Source organism: Neophocaena asiaeorientalis, unplaced genomic scaffold, assembly GCF_003031525.2.
Source record: "Neophocaena asiaeorientalis asiaeorientalis breed wild unplaced genomic scaffold, Neophocaena_asiaeorientalis_V1.1 scaffold9, whole genome shotgun sequence".
NCBI classification, from domain to species: Eukaryota; Metazoa; Chordata; class Mammalia; order Artiodactyla; family Phocoenidae; genus Neophocaena; species Neophocaena asiaeorientalis.
Genome location: NW_020171825.1, coordinates 2,341,811 through 2,359,839, shown reverse-complemented (window position 1 = coordinate 2,359,839; position 18,029 = coordinate 2,341,811). Strand labels below are relative to the sequence as shown.

Sequence of the window (18,029 nt, the reverse complement as noted above, 5' to 3'; positions counted from 1 at the left end):
ATAACCTCCTGCTCTCACATGGAAGTTGGGTTGGTACTGGCTCCCTTATATTAAAGCTGCTGTCGCTTTCGTCAGTCCACGAATGAAAGAGCAAGGGACTGCAGATGGCTTAATGCACCTCTTAGAAAGTAAACACAATATGCGGGACCTGGAAAGTAAAAGAACATGTAAGAGCCAGGAGATGATCCTCCCAATACTTTCCACACTAGCCAGAGCGAGCGCAGCTCCTAAGTGTGCCCGGGAGCTTGGGAAGGAGACCCTTACAACAGTCAGAAAGATGATCTTAACGGGTTGGAATAAGTTACCTGCCCCACCCCACCCCAAAAGTTAACAACGAAGATGTTTCCTTTCTTAAAAACGTGCACAAGTTGTCATAGAGGAAATGTCCGCGGGGAGGCGCCTCCCTGTTCCTCATGACCCCACTGCAGTGACTCCCACTGACCAGAGCTCCCAGCAGCCCCTCCACGCGGCCCCTCGTGCTCTAGAACACAGCCCTGCAAAAACCAGGCCCCCGAGACCTCGCAACCCTGCACAGCCAGCAATCCTGCAACGCCCACTGGCTCACTCTACTCGTCACTGTCAGAAGGGGAGAAGTGAGGTCCATTAGCAAAGCCAGAAAGATCACACTTGGGTTAAAACCCATTTCTCTCAGCAGCCATACCTCCCCTTCCAAAGTTTTACATTCAACCAGTATAAGTGAAACTTGACTCCCAGCACCTTTTCCCAGGGAGACAAGTGAAAATTTCTCCTCTTTTCAACCGGAAACCTAAGCTCTTAAAGACAAAAACCAAAACAACAACAAAACTTTGCTAGGACATACACTAATATTTTCTGCTGCATCTACTCCGTGAAGAATAAAGCGATACGGCAAGAGGACACAGGCTGTGCCGGCAGCAACCAAGCCGATTCAGGGCTGCAGTCCATTCCTAGGGAGACGAGGAGTTCCGGTCTGCCGTGCCTTCCCTGGGTCAAGATCTGGAGCAACACCTTCTAGAATCTCAGAGCTTGGTCTCAAATCTGCACACGCACCAGACTCAGGCGGAGGACCCACCACCACAGTTGACAGCAGCCCCGTCAACAGTGTCCCCCCAAATCAGGCAAGAAGGGAAACAGACTCTGTGCAAACTTGTCCCCAAAGCAACAGCGGCTCACAGTGACCAGAGTTAAGCCCGACGTGCGGTGAACTACAGACAGAGAACCACAAAGGGCCGACCATGAGTTCCCGAACAGCACCTCAGGGGAATCCCCATCCTCCACCGGAGAAAGCTGCCACGGCTGCCTCGCACTCCACTCATCCCTAAGCCCCGTGGAAACAGGGTTACTTGTTACCTGATGAGACAGAACCCTAGCCCTGGCCGGAAACAAGAGAGAAAGCCTCGGGGCCTCTGACACATGTGCATGAGGTACAGATGGGGGCAAAGCTCGGGCTGACCAGGAGGGCGCACGTCTGCCTGGGTGGCACCGACAGCAGCTTACCTCCGTGGAAGTCTGTCCATGTTGGGGGCATGTGCCCACTGTCCATCAGGCTGCCATCCCTTTGAGGAGAGGGAGACATGGATGGGAACCAAAGGATCTTCTAAAGGCAAGTTCTTACCGCAAGCTGGCCCAAAGGTCCCTGCAATCAAAGAAATCATTGTGGTTTTGCATTTGGCATATTTATGCCCCTTTTCTTCTAGGGACAAGTCTGTCAGCCTCTGAATGGATCTCCACTTTCAGAACACAAAGTGTCCAGAAATACAGCTCCACCTAGGTAAGGAATACAGGAGATGCGAGAAGGGCAAGGGGTCTTCAAGGCACACCCTGGTGCAGAAAGCGAGCGTAAGAGCATTTCCTTCTCAAAAAAGAGCCAGAAATCAATTGTTACTTTTAAAGAACCAACGTTTTCTACCAAATATTTCAACACAAGCAAACTCCACCTCTTCATACCCGTTTAAAAAATGTGACCAATAATGAGTCCAAAATCTACACGGCACTCCATACCAGCCCTAGCTAAAAGCAAGGGAAAAGGCTTCTATACGAACAAAAATAATTAGCTTCTATAAGCACTGGTCTATAATCAACCTCGCCATTGGCCTAGCTCCGCTGAGTCCCATTTATAATGACAGGGAAAATTCATTAGATCGAATTGAAGCATGTAATCAGAAAGTCAATCTCACACTAAGTCAACAAAAAAATCATCCAAGTCCAGGAAACTAAGTTAAATACCTAATCCAGTGTAACAGATGCTTGGTCTACTTAACAGGTTACATAAATTGCTTTTAGCAATTCAACCTGCAGTAAGCCAACCACCACCCAATGCCAAAACATCAATACTTCCCAACTAACTGCACAGCTAGCAAAGCTGTCTGTATCTATTCTACTGCATATAGTATCACAACTTCCTTCTTTTCAAAAACTTCCTCTTTCCTTCAAAGAAATACCTGAAGATATTTGATACACGCCACCGCAGTAATGCGAGTCACAGAAATCAGAACGCTCTGTTTAGCCACCTGTGCATCAGGCGTACAAAGAAAGGAGGCGTTTCACAGGCGACCACAGAACCATCCTCAGGTGAGGAACAAGACAGGAGGCGCCAACAGGACAGCTGCGGGACCACAAAACCAAAGGGGGGTTCTTGGCAGAGACTGGGCGCAAGCAGAGGTGTGGGAGGGACGGGGCCGGCCCACAGGGCTGGTGGGATGGCGGCTCTGGCCGCTGAGGCAGCTCCAGGGCCGCGAGGGAAGCCAGATGCCCGGCACCACGGGGGACTCTGCAGCATCGGCTAGGCTTCTGATCTCCGTCAGAGGGGCCACAGCTCCTGGAACAAATGCAAATTCGTGCGTCCGACACACATGAGCTACAGAGTGAACATCAGCTCTGCGTTAGAGATCGAATAAAACAATTTCCACGTGCCAGGCAAGAATTTCTCCCGTTGGACTACCTGGGAAATAAGGTGGCAGTAAGTCAAAATTCCACACTGGGACAGTATGGCCCTTTGAAGACGACATCTTCCAGCCTCAGAACCACGGCAAGTGTGACACGGTGACCCCGGGCCAGGAGCCCGCAGGTCCCCCATCGGGCTAACCTGCTCAAACTTCTGGTGGGCGCTGCACGGCTGCATGCAAAGGGAACGCGGACGCGCGAGCCGATGCCCGATTCCACAGAACGGTGGTGGCGGACGCTGCAACACCGGCCACGGCAGCCATCGAGGGCGGGACCCACAGAAGCCTCCCTGTCCAGCCCTCTCCCTTCTCGGGCCCCTGGCCCTGGGACTCTGGGAAGCCCGCACTCCTTCCAGCCCCAAAGGAAAATCCTGCTTGGTGGGAGCCGACAAGGTGGCCTCTCCGTGCCACGGTTTTCTGCTCTAGAGGACAAGAGGTGGGGGCCAGGGGCCTCCAACGCCCTTTCCCGCTCTAACAGCCTGGGATTCCAGCTTCTCTGTGCAGGAGAAGTGTTTCACAAAACGGCAAGCTAAGCTGAATCAGATGGATATGAACTTAAAAGATCAAGGTGTCCGATCTCTCTCTTTTGCAGGTAAGGACACAGCTCCAACAGCAGGCGACCAGCCACACTGCTGGCTTCACTCAGAGCCGAGACGGCATCTTCACAGGTAGGCGGACCGTATCCAGATCTCGAACTTGGGGTCAGAATGGCTAGAAAAGTACGGAGAAGTGACAGATACGGTACAAAGCAAACCATTCCCCAGCCCCCCGCCCCACCCTTTTCTAAGTAGGCTTCATCTCCAGCTTGTTTATGATTTTCCCCAAAACCAAATCTGCAGACATCTCCCCCCGCAATCCCCAAACTTCTGTTTCCAGTCAAACTGGAGCTGCATTATCCCACCGACCTACCTGGCTCAAAACGCGGAGGGAAGGTACCGAAGTAGAACTTAAAACCAATGTATGAAGAGGATTTAACATTACAGTAAATTCAGAAACATAAAGAACTGTGTGCTCATCAAGGCTGTCCAAGCCACCCGGAGCCCCCCTTCTTCCCACGGCCTCCTGCCACTTACGGTACTCCTGTTTGTCTCGGACCAACCCCAGCAAAGGGAGAAACAATTCCATGTTGCCACACAGGGCCTCTCCCAGCTGCCACCTGAGAGACTCTGAGGCATCAACCCACAAGCCGTCCCTTCCCGCTGGTCGCAAAACACAAATGTCTCAACTCAACACACAAGCCAGCGCACGGTGTTCTCAGCTGTCACTCTGAGCCACGTCAGCCCTCCACCCCAGAACCCAGAGAAAGTTTAGGAGCCGAGCTGCAGAACCGCCAGCCCAGAAGTGAGTCAATACTCGATGATCAACTGAACAACCAGCTAAAATGCTGTCTCAGCATCCTTCCTAACCCATGACCAGGAAAGAAGTACTGGCGAGAGAATCGGCGATGGGAACACTGTCCAAGGCCAGGTCAGGTTCTATTTTCCTGTTCTATCTGCGAGCACCACGCAGAACTCAACAGAACAAAACCGACATGTAACGGAGGGGGGCTGGACAGCTCTCAGCTAATAAAGCAACTCTCGGAGCCTCTTGGCAACAGCAACTAGAGAAGACTTTCCCTGCTCTATGAAACCAATTTTTTTTTCTTAGAAATTAGAAAGGGCACACTTTAGATCTGGCTAACTGCCATCTACTTACATCAAGACTGAAAGAGAAAAATCACATGACTATCTTCAAAATAACTGGATAAAAGTATGTGCTCGTTTGTTTGTATAAAAACAAGACAAAAAAAAGTCTAACCAGGAATAGAAGCAGACTTCCTTAATGGAAAAACAAACAAACAAAAGAGGCCACACATGAAAATTCTATAGCAAATACCATACTTATTAAAGAAAAATTTAAGATGCATTTCTTTAAGGTCAAAAACAAGGCAGGTGTTTCGCTCCCGTCACTGCCAGTCAACAGTCTAGAGGTCACGCACGGCCAAAACATAGGATGCAAGACGGTGATATGAATGGACGGGAGCACAAGAAACCATCATTGTCTGTAGATGTGAACATATGCATAGAAAACTAATGAGTTCAGCAAGATTGCCAGAAACGATGTGGAAAAAAAAAAATACTCATTCCCTTAAACTAAGCAGTAACCAATCCGAAAATATACCTCTCAAAATAGCAATAAAAACTACGTGCCTAGGAACGAGCACGATCTTCAATTTTAAACTGTATTAAAGCTCACATAAGACAACCTAACCAGAAAACAGGCATTCATAGTCAAGGATGGGATGACTTAAGATGTCAATTCTCCTCAAAAATCAATGCTTAGGGACTTCCCTGGTGGTGCAGTGGTTAAGAATCCGCCTGCTAATGCAGGGGACACGGGTTCAATCCCTGGTCCTGGAAGATTCCACGTGCCGCGGAGCAACTAAGCCCACGTGCCACAACTACTGAGCCTGTGCTCTAGAGCCTCTAAGCCACAATTACTGAGCCCACGTGCCACAACTACTGAAGCCCACGTGCCTAGAGCCCGTGTTCCGCAACAAGAGAAGCCACCACGAGAAGCCTACGCACCGCAACGAAGAGTAGCCCCCGCTCGCCGCCGCTAGAGAAAGCCTGCGCGCATCAACAAAGACCCAACACAGCCAAAAATAAATTAAAAAAAAAAAAAATCTTCCTGGGTTGGGACATACGGTTAAAAAAAAAAAAAAAAAAATCAATGTTTAAACTTCAGTAAGATTTTAAACAGAAAATGTACAAACGCACTCTAAAACATGTGGAAGAACAAAAGTCTTCAAAGACCTCATGTACTTTTTAAAAGCAGCAAAATTTTTTGGATGTATGTGGGCAGAGGTGGAGACGGTTATCACTCCAGATATTACGACTTAAAACAAGGTCAAGGTAATAACAATTCACACACACACAGACCATGAACGATACTGGCCCAGGAAAATAAAACAGAAAATCCAGAAATAGGCCTAGACACATATGAGACTTTGGTATATGATATAACATCATACGCGAGTGGGGAAAATACTGTTTTATACAATAGTGTTAGGAAACTTATCTCTACATGGAGAAAAATAAAATCCCTACTTCAAACTGTATATCAGACAGATAAAAGATCTAAATGTAAAAGGCAAAATTATAAAGCCAACAAAAGAAAAAAATTTAATATATTTTTAACCTTAGGAAACAAGTAGGTTCCTTAAACAGGATCCCAAAAGCAGAAATCAGAAGGTAAAAACGGATGGATTTAACTACATTAATATTAAGGAGTTTTTTCAACGAGACACCTTGAAGTTAAAAGCAGGATAACAGAGAAAATACTTGTGGTATCTCAAACTGATACAGAGTAACTTCAATATACTTATCAAACACTAAAACACAGGAAAGCCAATGGAAAACTAAAAAAATATGAACAAAATTCAACAGAGTAAGAAATCCCAAGGGCTAAGAATATATGAATAGACACTCACACCTACTATTAATAGAAATGCAAATAAGCATAAAAAATACTATATTGTACTCATGGGACTGGGAAAAGTTGAAAAGTTGTATATCGGGTTTCCCTGGTGGCGCAGTGGTTGAGAGTCTGCCTGCTGATGCAGGGGACACGGGTTCGTGCCCCAGTCCGGGAAGATCCCACATGCTGCAGAGCAGCTGGGCCCGTGAGCCATGGCCGCTGAGCCTGCGCGTCCAGAGCCTGTGCTCCGCAACGGGAGAGGCCACAACAGTGAGAGGCCCGCGTACCGCAAAAGAAAAAAAAAAGTTGTATATCAATGTCGGCAAGGAAGTAGACAATCGAGGCCCAACATCACTAGCCATGAGGGGAATGCAAACCAAAACCACAATGAGATACCACTTCACACCCCCTAGGGTGGCCATAATCAAAGATGCCACGAGGATGTGGAGGAATTAGAACCCTCACTCACTGCTGGTGGGAATGCAAAATGATGCAGGTGCTTTGGAAAACAGCCTGGCAGTTCCTCAAAGAGTTAAACACAGGGTTACCATGTGACCCAACAATTCCACTCCTAGGCATATACCCAAGAGAAATGAAAACACGTCTACACAAAAACTTGTATACTAATGTTCATGGCAACATTATTCCATTATAATAGCCAAAAAGTGGAAACAGCCAAAATGTTCATCAACTGACGAATGGGTAAATAAAATGTAATATATCCATACAATGGAATATTATTCAGCAATAAAAAGGAATGAAGTACAGACACACGCTACAACGCGGATGAACTTTTTGAAAACATTACGCTAAGTGAAACGGGCCAGTCACAAAGGCCACATACTGTATGATTCTGTTTACATGACATTCCAGAACAGGCAAACCTATACAGAGACAGAAAGCAGCTAAGTGTTTGCCTGGGGCTGGGGAAGCTGGGAGGAAATAGGGAGTGACCAGTAACAGGCACTGGGTTTCCGCATCAGATGATGGAGATGTTCTAAAGTTCACTACGATGATGGCTACAACTCCATGAATATACTAGAAACCACTCAACACTGCATTTTAAGAGGATGAATTGAATGGCATGTGAATTATATCTCAATAAAGCTTTTCTTTTTTAAAAAAGGAAGAAGAACCAGCAAAAAAAAACTCCCACTGCTAGTGTGAGTGTAAACGGGTGAAGCTATCCTGAACAACATGGTAGTGTAGGGGTGGGAACCGGCGTATCTGGCGGGGGCCTGCCCCAAGCCCCATCAGTTGTATTAATAAGTGTCCTACTCCAGAGCGCTGCACAAGTCAGTCATACGAAAAGATACTCAAAATCCGAAGTCATTACAGAAAATGCAAATTCAAACCCTAATGGGATATCACACACACCTGCTAAAATGGCTAACCTGAAGAAACTGACAATACCAAGTGTTGACGGGAATGTAAACTGACACAGACACTGGAGAATTAACCAGCAGCCCTTTGTCTAAGTGTTTACCCTGGGGAAATGAAAACTTACCTTCGTACAAAAACTGCAGGTGACTGTTAATAACATTATTCATCACCGCCAAAATGTGGAGACAAACCAAGTGCCCTTCAATAGTTAATACAGCATATAATATACTGGAGTATTACATATACACACAACACGCATTATATATTGTATATATACAGTAGTACATATAGTAGGTATATATTCCTACAACAATACACCATTTGCCAATAAGAAGGAACAAACATTTGGAACATGCACGGATCCCACACACATTATGCTAACTGAAAGAAGACAGTGACAAAAGGTGTGTGACTCCATTTATATGACATTCTACAGAAGGTAAAACCACAGGGACGGAAAACAGATCAGTGGCTGCCAGGGACTGAGGGTGTGGCGGGAGAGATGGTCAGGAGCCCTCTGGGATGTTGGGATGGTTCTGTATCCTGCATGTGCTGGTGGTTTTAAGAATCTACATGTGCGTTAAAGTGTGAAGAACTGTAAGGGTCATACACCTCAGTTAACTGTACTGTGCGCAGATTTTAAATAATTACGTGGCAGGAAAAAATAAACTCATACATGGCGCATAAGCAACGTCTTATCTACTCAAGACACACATATTCAAAGACACATCAAAACGTGTCCTACAAAAGAGAAGGGTGGTAGGGATGAAGGATGAAATAATAAAACTGACCAAAACAGAAGAAGCTTACATAGATCGATGATGATGGTGCCACAAACTGAAAAATATGAAAACACAGCTCAACTCTCCCTTAACTGATGTCCGTAAATGGCAAAGGGGAAAAGAAATACAATGAGAAAATAACACTTGACTTAACGGAACAGGCCACTTGATTGGGCAGTCGGTTCAAAGCCCAGAGGGGCTGTAGGAAGCAGAGCTGTGCTTTAGCACCAAGAGTAACACACCAGGCTTAAAACAACAACAAAAAACTGAAGATACACACGGGGTAAAAAAAAAAAAAAAAGCCAGGTATCAACATCTCGCTTGTCTTTTTTTTTTTTTTCATTAATGCTACTCTAATGACCAAGGCCGAAAATGAAAAACAGATGGTTACTTCTGACCTTGGTCATCCATCAGTTTTCGAGAAAACAATGCCAACTGCTAGCCATAAGGGCCTCCAGGTATACAGCTCCACTCCCAATGTCAAGCAACGTCCTAGGGAATATTAACTCTGCAGTAAGTGCAGCGTTCAGGGAGAATCACACTTCCCGTCAAGACACCCTGCAGTGAGGGAATGTTCCCTCTCACTGTGGTGAACTGCACCCCTAGGAAAGCAGACCGGGGTTGTTTTCTACTGCTTTACTCAAGGAAGCCGAGTTTCTGATGAGCACTAGACAGAAAGCGTCATGGTCAATATCTAGGCGAACAGTCCTCGCCGTTATGTTCGGAGGACTCCTCACAGCCTTTGTTCTATCTTACATCCGAACAAAGGTACCCCGGAGAAGCATCTTTCGGATCCACTGTCCCCAAAATGCTGTCTGGGGTTTCTTGTGAGCCTGGCACACAAGGCTGCACAGCTCTGAGCAAAACAAAATCACTGTCTAAGTTTGGACACACGCTACTCACAGCACTTGCAAAGCTCACACTTGCTCTGGCCACCAAAACTGCGTGGGAGTAACCAAGGTCTCTGAGACTGTTGTCTTCAATACTCTTGGGGCTATTCCAAGCACCCCGAAGGCCAGCCCTGGAAACACTGTTTCTTCTATATTCTGGGACCATCCATTCCACAAGCAGCACTGTGAGCATCTGGGCTGGTGATTCTTTGTAGCAGGACGTGTAGTGGCATCCCTGGTCACTACGGGGTGACCTACGGGGTGCCGGCAGCACCCCAGCCCCGCCCCGTCGTGACAACTGAAAACGTCTCCAGACACGGCCACCTGTACCTTCAGTGCAGGAGGGTACACGTGGGGCAGTCAGAAGAGGCACAGAGAGGTACCGGTACTACGCTTAGGTGGCTTGGCCCCAAAGTCACGTGCTCCTGTCACAACCCCAGATCTGCCTTCTCCATACGGCACAGCCCGCCTTTCTCCTCTGCCCTCTACACCGGGCATCTTGACCCCGGTTCAGTTAAGCTGCGATCACCGTTCCACGTGCACGACACCGTTAGTACCTGATTGTCTTCATCTCAAGGAGAATGTACCAGGCTCTATCTTCGGGAATAGGAAAGAAGTGAATGAGACAGGACCTGTGAGCTTCTGGAAGAAGCCCTGAGGCAAAGGAGAGTCCACACACACCAGGCACACATCTCAACTCAACTGCTTCCCAAGACCAATAACCCACCTATATTCCTCACCACGTCTAAAACCAGAGGTCAATACCAGAGCAGGATTTGCCATGGGGCGGGTCAGGAGGGAGGTGAGTGAAGATAAATCCAGACAATGTACCCTAACAGATACGTTCATTATCACATGGCTACACTAGTCATTCTTCTCTGAGCGACAACGAGATCATGAAATCATAATACAATATGCGCAAGGGAAAGAGTATAGTTTTGTCTGGTTTTTTTTGGATATGAAGCATAAGAGGCTGATAATATTCTATTGCCCAAGCTCGGATGCTTCTGAAAGCAAAGAGTCGGCTATTTTAATAGTCATGCTGGGGCAAGAAGTGAACACGGGGGGTGGATGGTAACCTCCTGAAGAGCCTCATTCACAAAGACACCAGCCATTTATATAAATATTTTTGCACTTCTTTCCCTAAGCGTAAAATGGTTGGGACTTCTGTTTCATCAGGAACTACTACTTTCCCTTTGGGGAAGGAAGGAAAGGGGAAAAAAAGCAAATCAGAAGTTCAAAGAACTTTTAAAAATTACCCCAAAATGTGTCTAATGTACATAAAACACACCGTAGCAGAACCATCTGTACTTACATACAATGCTAAACACATAAAGGGACTTTCCTGTATTAGTCTTCTGGTGAATCCAATTGGTAAAACTACCCTAAAAGTTTTTAGGAACTGAAGAAAAACTTACTCTTAAGTCAAGGATCTGAACCCACTATTAGACAACTACTCACTTTCAATGGACATGTTTCCTTAATAGCAAAACTACAACAAAAATGACTAGGACAAGTAAAGGTTTGATAAACATAGTTTTGTTTTGTTTTTTTTTGCCTTGTACCTGATTTGCTTTGGTGAAACTGGCCTGATGTTTGAGAGTATTAAATAATTTATTATAAAAGAAAATGATAACCCTAATTTTTAGTGTGCTAATAATGGTTTTACAACTCATAAATTTTGAGTTATTTGGCAAAATAACTTTTCCCTTAATTAAAAAAATTTCTTAAATTAGCACTTACTAAAAATCCCCTAACATGCCAGGCACTTTACCTATCTGATCTCAATCTTTATAGTAATCCTGTAAGATAAGTATATTTACCTACATTTTGTCCTTGAGGAAGTCCGCAGCTTGAGAAACATCCAGACAGTTAAGTAACTGTACTAGGATCCAAACTAAAATCCTGGCTTATAACTCTAAGTGAATCTCAAAGTAGAGATTCTAAAAGGCAGGCAATCCCCCCAAGACAAAAAAAAACCTTAAGAGCTGTGTTGCTGAATGGAATGAGTAGCTCTTGTGAATGCTGCTTAAAAAGAAATCAGGGGCTTCCCTGGTGGCGCAGTGGTTGAGAGTCCGCCTGCCGATGCAGGGGACACGGGTTCGTGCCCCGGTCCGGGAAGATCCCACATGCCGCGGAGCGGCTGGGCCCGTGAGCCATGGCCGCTGAGCCTGTGCGTCCGGAGCCTGTGCTCCGCAACGGGAGAGGCCACAGCGGTGAGAGGCCCGTGTACTGCAAAAAAAAAAAAGAAATCAGGCTCAGACGCCTCTATAGCACCTCACTGTCCACTGTTACAATCTTATCATGTCTTCACTGCCTAACTTAAAAATAAAACCAAAAAAGTCTCTCTCTCTCTCTCTCTCTCCCCCCCTGCACACCACCCCACCCTCTACGGTTTCACTGTGACCTTGTAGATGGTATTTTTGCGGTAAAAAAGCTCCAGTGGTATAATGGTTGGGATACGAAGGCTTCTGGTTAATGTTCTAGCTGCTTTAATTTCCCCAAAATTAAACAAACTACAGCAAATGAAGTTCTTCTATGGCATGTGAACATCTTCAAGACCTTTCCGGCCCTCAGCTTCATCAATACAAACATAAGTTTTCACTGTTGCACTATTCCCCCTCCTCCCTGAATTGTCAGTTGTTGTTTCTGTTTTTACTATTTCGGGAAGAAACATGCTACCCAGCAACTCTGTAATTCAATTATAGCTACACAGTCAAAACTCACACCCCTCTCCTGATCTTCAGTAACATTCAGTATATTTAGACCACTTAGCTATTGTTTTCAATTTCTCCTTCTGGAGTACAGGAGAAACGAAAACGTAATTATGAGATCTTCTAACGCAAATCCAGCAAAGGAGAAACCAGTTTCTGCTCATTTCCTCTTTACCCAGTCTTGTTGTATAAAAGTCCCTTAACACAAGGTGAAATCCTGAGGCCCTCTCCCCCATCACCACTTAAAGAACTAAAACGACCAGCTCTGAAAGCTATGGGGAGTTTTAGAAGGGCAGTAAAAACCACACAAGGCACAGTAATTTTCAACTTTGTGTCAAAGACCCATTCATCTTACACGTCAATTTAATTTGTATCTTACTTGACAGTTTGGACCATATTGATTAAACCTCATAACGCTACCAAGACGATGGGAGAACAGCCTCTGGCTCATGACGGAGGGTCTTCCTCTGGGCCAAGGCATCTCATGCAACTTCTCTCACACCAAGAACGGGCAGAATGTCGGGTCTGGATTCTTGTCCGGCTCAACTTACGGTAGTTACTAGCACTGTTTAACAAGAGCAGTCCACGTGTTTTCATCAAATTTGACAGAAAGGCTTAAGAAATTAAGGGCAGCTTTTCATGACGGTGGTATTATTCCTGGCATTCCTGAGGCAGTTACATTTTCTGAAGGACAATCTGCCTGGTAAAATACATAGAGCACTACAGACAAAATTATCACAGCTCTTCATCCCACCTGAGGACAGTCAGTGGAGAAAGTCACCCCAGCGGTCACTCCACCCACCTCATGCAGAGAAAGGGGCCTTGGGAAGGACCGCCTAGCTCAGCACCAAGCCCGTCTGCTCTGCTGTGCAGTGCCCACGATTAGACGGCAGTTCCCAGCCCCTCCTGGTTAGGTGCGGCCACGTGGCCGAGCCTGGCAGGGGGTTGTGAGCAGAAACAAAGGGCCCTGTGTTCTGGCCTGGGTATACGAGAGCGCCTCTCAGGGGCCTCCATTTTCGCCCCCATGCTGACTGAAGGCAGCCGAGCACACCCACGTGTGGAGTAAGGAAGGAAGAGCCGCAAGACAGAAGGAACCTAGGTTCCTGAGTAACTGCTTGGAGGAAGACCACCCATGGATCAGGGCTATGAGTGGGCAAGAAATAAACTTCTATCATATTTTGAGCCACTAAAAAGCTAGGGTGTTTATTCCAGCAACTGACATTAGGGTAACTAAAGAAATCCACTGGCCCACTACAGAACAGGGTTAGACTGACTTGGAGTTAGCAACTCAGGAAAGACAGGACATACCAGATGGACTCTCTAGATACGTACAGTCAAGGTGACACCACGTTTGGCTACAATAAAGCAATCACCTCGCCATGCAGTAAAAAATTCTGCTGAGGAGCCCAGGCTGAAGGAGACACCTGCAAACCACTGATCCTGAACTTCCGCGGCAGTCAGATATTAGCTGGTGTACGTCAGCAAGAATCTGTGAGGATCTTCCACACGTCCTTTGCCGAAACTACCATAATTCATATTAAAATCCAACATACCACAGGAAAACTATTCTGACGTCATTTCACAAAGGATAACTGATACGGTAGACAGAGTTCAAGTTGAGTCTCTTCAGCTGTTGAGTTTTTCCTCAATGGAAGTTTAACATAAAGAAGACCTCTGCTTTCCCTATGGAAGTCCACAGGTGCTCTCCTCTTGGATCATGAATATGACAAAGCTTACCGCGCTCCCCTCTTTGCCTGGTCAAGACCCAAGCTGCATGCTCCCCACCCCCCACAGTAACACTCACGGCTACCGTGGGCTACCCTCTCTCCTCCTTGCTTCCACCTCAGTGGACACGTCCTCCACTACAAGGTAATGTCAGAGATAAATGTGAATAAATAAACCCAATCAATTAAGGAAGGAAATTAACACTCCCTAAGTACCCACTACATGCCAGGTACTTTCACATACTCAGTTCTATTTAATCTTTGCAACAACGAGGTGTACACCATAATTTTCCATTTTACAAATGAGGAAGTAAATAAGTTTTAAAAAAACTCAAAGTCCAGGACAACTGACTCCGAAACTTATTCTTCCCCTTTCAAAATGCTGCATTTGACCTCTGACATACTGCCATTCTTTAGGCAACTGAAAAAACATAGAATTACCATCCAATTTTTATTTCCTTTAAATATTCATTTTAGTGAATCAACAGTTCTCGAATATTCCACCCTCCCACTTACACATTATTACATTTCCACGAAATCAAAGCCTGCACCAGCCCTCTGACACCAGAACGCGTGGAGGGCTACGACATGGAGAACTGAGAGGATGGACCCAGGGCAGGAAGAGAGCTAGTCCTACATTATCCAGGCGTATTACTGCCTCCCTTAGGAAAAAGTTCTTTCTACCTGTGAAGCTTTCATTTCCACAGAGAATTGTTTCAGAAATTTCTTCACCAATTCTTAAGATTTCCAAAACCCCATTTGAAAGATACGACATTTCTAAGTGCAGTGGAACAGGCATATGTCAAGGAACTTGAAACACAAGGGACGATCTTAAACTCTTCTAGTGGTAGAGCACAACGAGTACAACACGCTTCCACGGAGGGCTGGGAAACCGTCTTTAATACGATTCTTTCCCACTTGAAGAACTGCGTGAAGATCGAGGACAATCTGCGGTGTTGTATTATAGCTACTACTTTGTTTAAGTAATTATTTTCTAACCGAGAATTCTTCAAAGTCAAATGGAGGTAAACCAGCTCACTAATCAACATTCTCAATTCTTAGCAGTTTAAAAAAAAAAAACCAGCAATAAATTAAAACACATTTGATAACTGAAAATATCAAAAGACTAATATTCTTAGGTTGGCCTGAGTTTTTATCACAAACCATGCTAAAATTAGGTGATGAGTAGTTGTCGTTATAATAGCTTAAGAAATGCACTTCTGATGACAAAGTCTCACTCAGAAATACTTTCTTGTTTGAAAGGGAGTTTCAACATCGAACACTTTTCACCAAAAATACATTCTATCAGTGACATTTAAGATGACAGAACCATCAGAGACAGGTTCCTTTGACTGCGAAGGTCATAACACTTCTCCTTCCTCTGAAAACCTGCTGTGCTATTTATCAAAGTCCTTCCCGTCCGAGGCTCGCGTCCCAGTCAGGTGCTGCATGGTGGAAAACCGCGTCTGCATCTTTAAGCCTTACCTTCAGATAGGATCCATAATATTTGGTTACGTAGGGACTGTCACACTGACTCAGCACTGTGATCTCCTGCTGAATGTCCTCTATCTCATCTTCAGCCTCTTCCAGATCAATGATTTTTATGGCGACCACTTTCTGAGTCCGATTGTCAATGCCCTTGAACACCTCGCCAAAAGAGCCCTTCCCGATTTTCTCCAGTTTGGTAAAAAGCTCTTCTGGATCTGCTTTCAGGTTCTGTAGGAGAGAAGGAAAAGAAGGGAAACTTCAGTGACTCACAGGGCTATGACTGCTTCGTCCCTGTATTGATAACATACATACCACGGTCTTTCAAGGACCGATACGTTTTCCTCACTTAAGGATCAGGCTGCGGTGACCACAGGCCTTCACATTCAGGACACAAAGATTTCTAAATCTCACCTGCGTGTGCACATCAGACTATGAAACACGGCAAGTGTGCAAACAAAAACAATGACCCAGCTAGATTATAAAAACTGGGGAAGGCTCCAGCTTTTGTATACTTAAAGTAGATAAATACCAAAACACTTAGACATGCGGACTTATTGAAAAGTCTTGTCTAAGCAAAAATTCTACTTTTCTCCCCATGTTCCCCCCTCAACTCTCTTAATTCAGGTAGGTATATACTAAAACATAGGTTAACTAGCATCCTCATATAACATGGGGGAAAAAATGTGCGCCCTCACTTAATTGTTTCAGAAGAGGCCATGTCCAACAAATACAGTCTCACGCATCTTTGCTTACAGCTACCACCTTGGCCTAAGTATTTTAACCAGACCCAGGAAACAATAAGGAACCTGTTTTCTTTTGTCAGGTGAACATCATACCCTTGAAAATGGCTTCTAAAAGCTCTTAACCACCGACGTGATGAGCTGAGAAACACACACAGCCTACACCTCCGAGGCTTCAGCTGTAAGGACTCCAACGCCCAGCCCAACAGCTCCCCGACCAGAGAGAAGTGTGAGCTGCTGGGTTCTCGATGGGCAGCACCTGTCAGCCCCAGGCGGGCGAGAGGGGTGACGCTGACACTTCACGCGGAGAGCTAGGCACGCTGCACATCTCACTACGCTGAGCCGCTCAGGCTGCAGCCCCACGGAGCAACAGAAGGCCTGGGAGCCGCCCACCCTTCCCTGTGAAATAGCAGGGAGGAACAGGAGGGTTGAAGGAGGAAGGACACCAGACACGGAAGAGGGACCCACAGAACATAAGGGGTCACAGACACAGAACTAGGGCAATCTGGGCGGCACTGGGTTAACCGAGCCTTGTGGGCGAACCGGGCGCCCCACTAACCTGCCGTCCCAGGTGAACCCGCAGAGTGGCCAGCGGTGCTTCCGAGGAGAACTGACACCCACCAGCCCCCTTCCCACGTGAACAACGGACCCCAGTGACACAGGCGCGAACGGACACCACAGAGGCCCCGTGTGAGACGGCACAGTGAACAACGTGAAAGCTCACAGGTCTCACCCATAAACGTGAGAAAAGTGAGAAATGGGGTGACTAGGAAAGGGGGACACGAGAGGCCGCGTCCATTTCCAGCAGCTACAGCCTCTCCCGTTCTCATGCCCTTTCCTTTCTGTCCTCCCCTCCGGGGTGAGGAAGGCTGGCCCTCCTTCTCAAGGCCAATCCCAGAAGCTTCAAACCCCCCCCCCCGCCCGCCCCCAGGACGCAGCTTCATCCCTGACCCCCTTCCCTCCCGCCTGTCTCTGCCCTGGGCAACACGCTGGGGTGCCTCCCATTGAAAATCCACCACCACCTGCTGCAGGTCGCCCTCCCCGCTCACTCCTCCCCAACGTCCGCCCCCACGAGGTCCCCACCGTCACAGTCCGGCCCCCGCTCTGGCGTCAGATCCTCCACAAGGTTGGGCCCCCGTAGCCTGCCAGTCCCCCGGCATCTACGACGCTACTCCCCACTCGTCCTCCTCCAGTCTCCCTGGTGCCAGAAGAGTCTTCAGGCGCAGACCCGCCCGGTCTGGCCGTCATCAAGGGCAGCCACCCCGAGGCTCCAGACTTGGCCTCCTGTCTTTCTCTCCTTCTCCCTGGGGTTTGGGACCCTGTTCCCCAAACCTGGCTACCGAAGAATCACCCAGGACACTCAGAGGTCCCAAAACACTCGCCCGGTCATGAAGGGTGGGGGGAGGAGGGGGTCGTGTAATCCATATTTTCAAAAGACCCCCACTGAACAGGCACCTTTGAAAACAAACTTCTAAATTATAGGGTACGTGGTAACTTCCAAACTGCTGGCGCAGTCCTTTGAGCCTTAACTCCCAGGATCCGCTGCTTGCTGATACCTCCTCGGCCTGGACGCGGCAAGCTCCGCCTGTACGCACTGAACGTGTCATCTCTGCCTCGGAACTGGCCATCCTCCACGCACACAGCCTCCCTCACCACGCCGCACGCCGCGCTGAGGGCATTCGGGAACCACATTTTACTCTCCTCTCCACCTGTGTGCCTGGGCACACCACTGACGGTCCCCAGGTGTCCCCTGAGCAGTAAGAAAACCACAGCCTCACACTGACCCAAAGAACACGCTGACTCAGGGAGACAGAGCGCCTGGGTGGGGGGAACTGGTTGGAAGGGTTAAGAAAGAGGCAGTCAGAGCCACCTGAACTCCCATTAGCAGTGATTCTCAACTCTCAGGCTCATCAGAATCACCTGGAGGG

The 18,029-nt window shown here is 47.0% G+C and overlaps 1 protein-coding gene across 5 annotated transcripts in view; it reads right to left on the bottom strand.

Annotated features, from left to right (window-relative positions):
- STK24 (serine/threonine kinase 24) overlaps positions 1-18,029 on the bottom strand; it is a 101,725-nt gene that overhangs the window by 43,548 nt on the left and 40,148 nt on the right. For 4 of the 5 annotated variants that reach the window (XM_024739906.1, XM_024739921.1, XM_024739940.1 and 1 more), the window contains exon 2: positions 15,359-15,589. In XM_024739906.1, the coding sequence (XP_024595674.1) occupies positions 15,359-15,589 (231 nt within the window). Of the gene's footprint in view, positions 1-1,476; positions 1,616-15,358; positions 15,590-18,029 lie in introns of those variants that run through there. The other variant, XM_024739913.1, reaches the window with a different exon arrangement.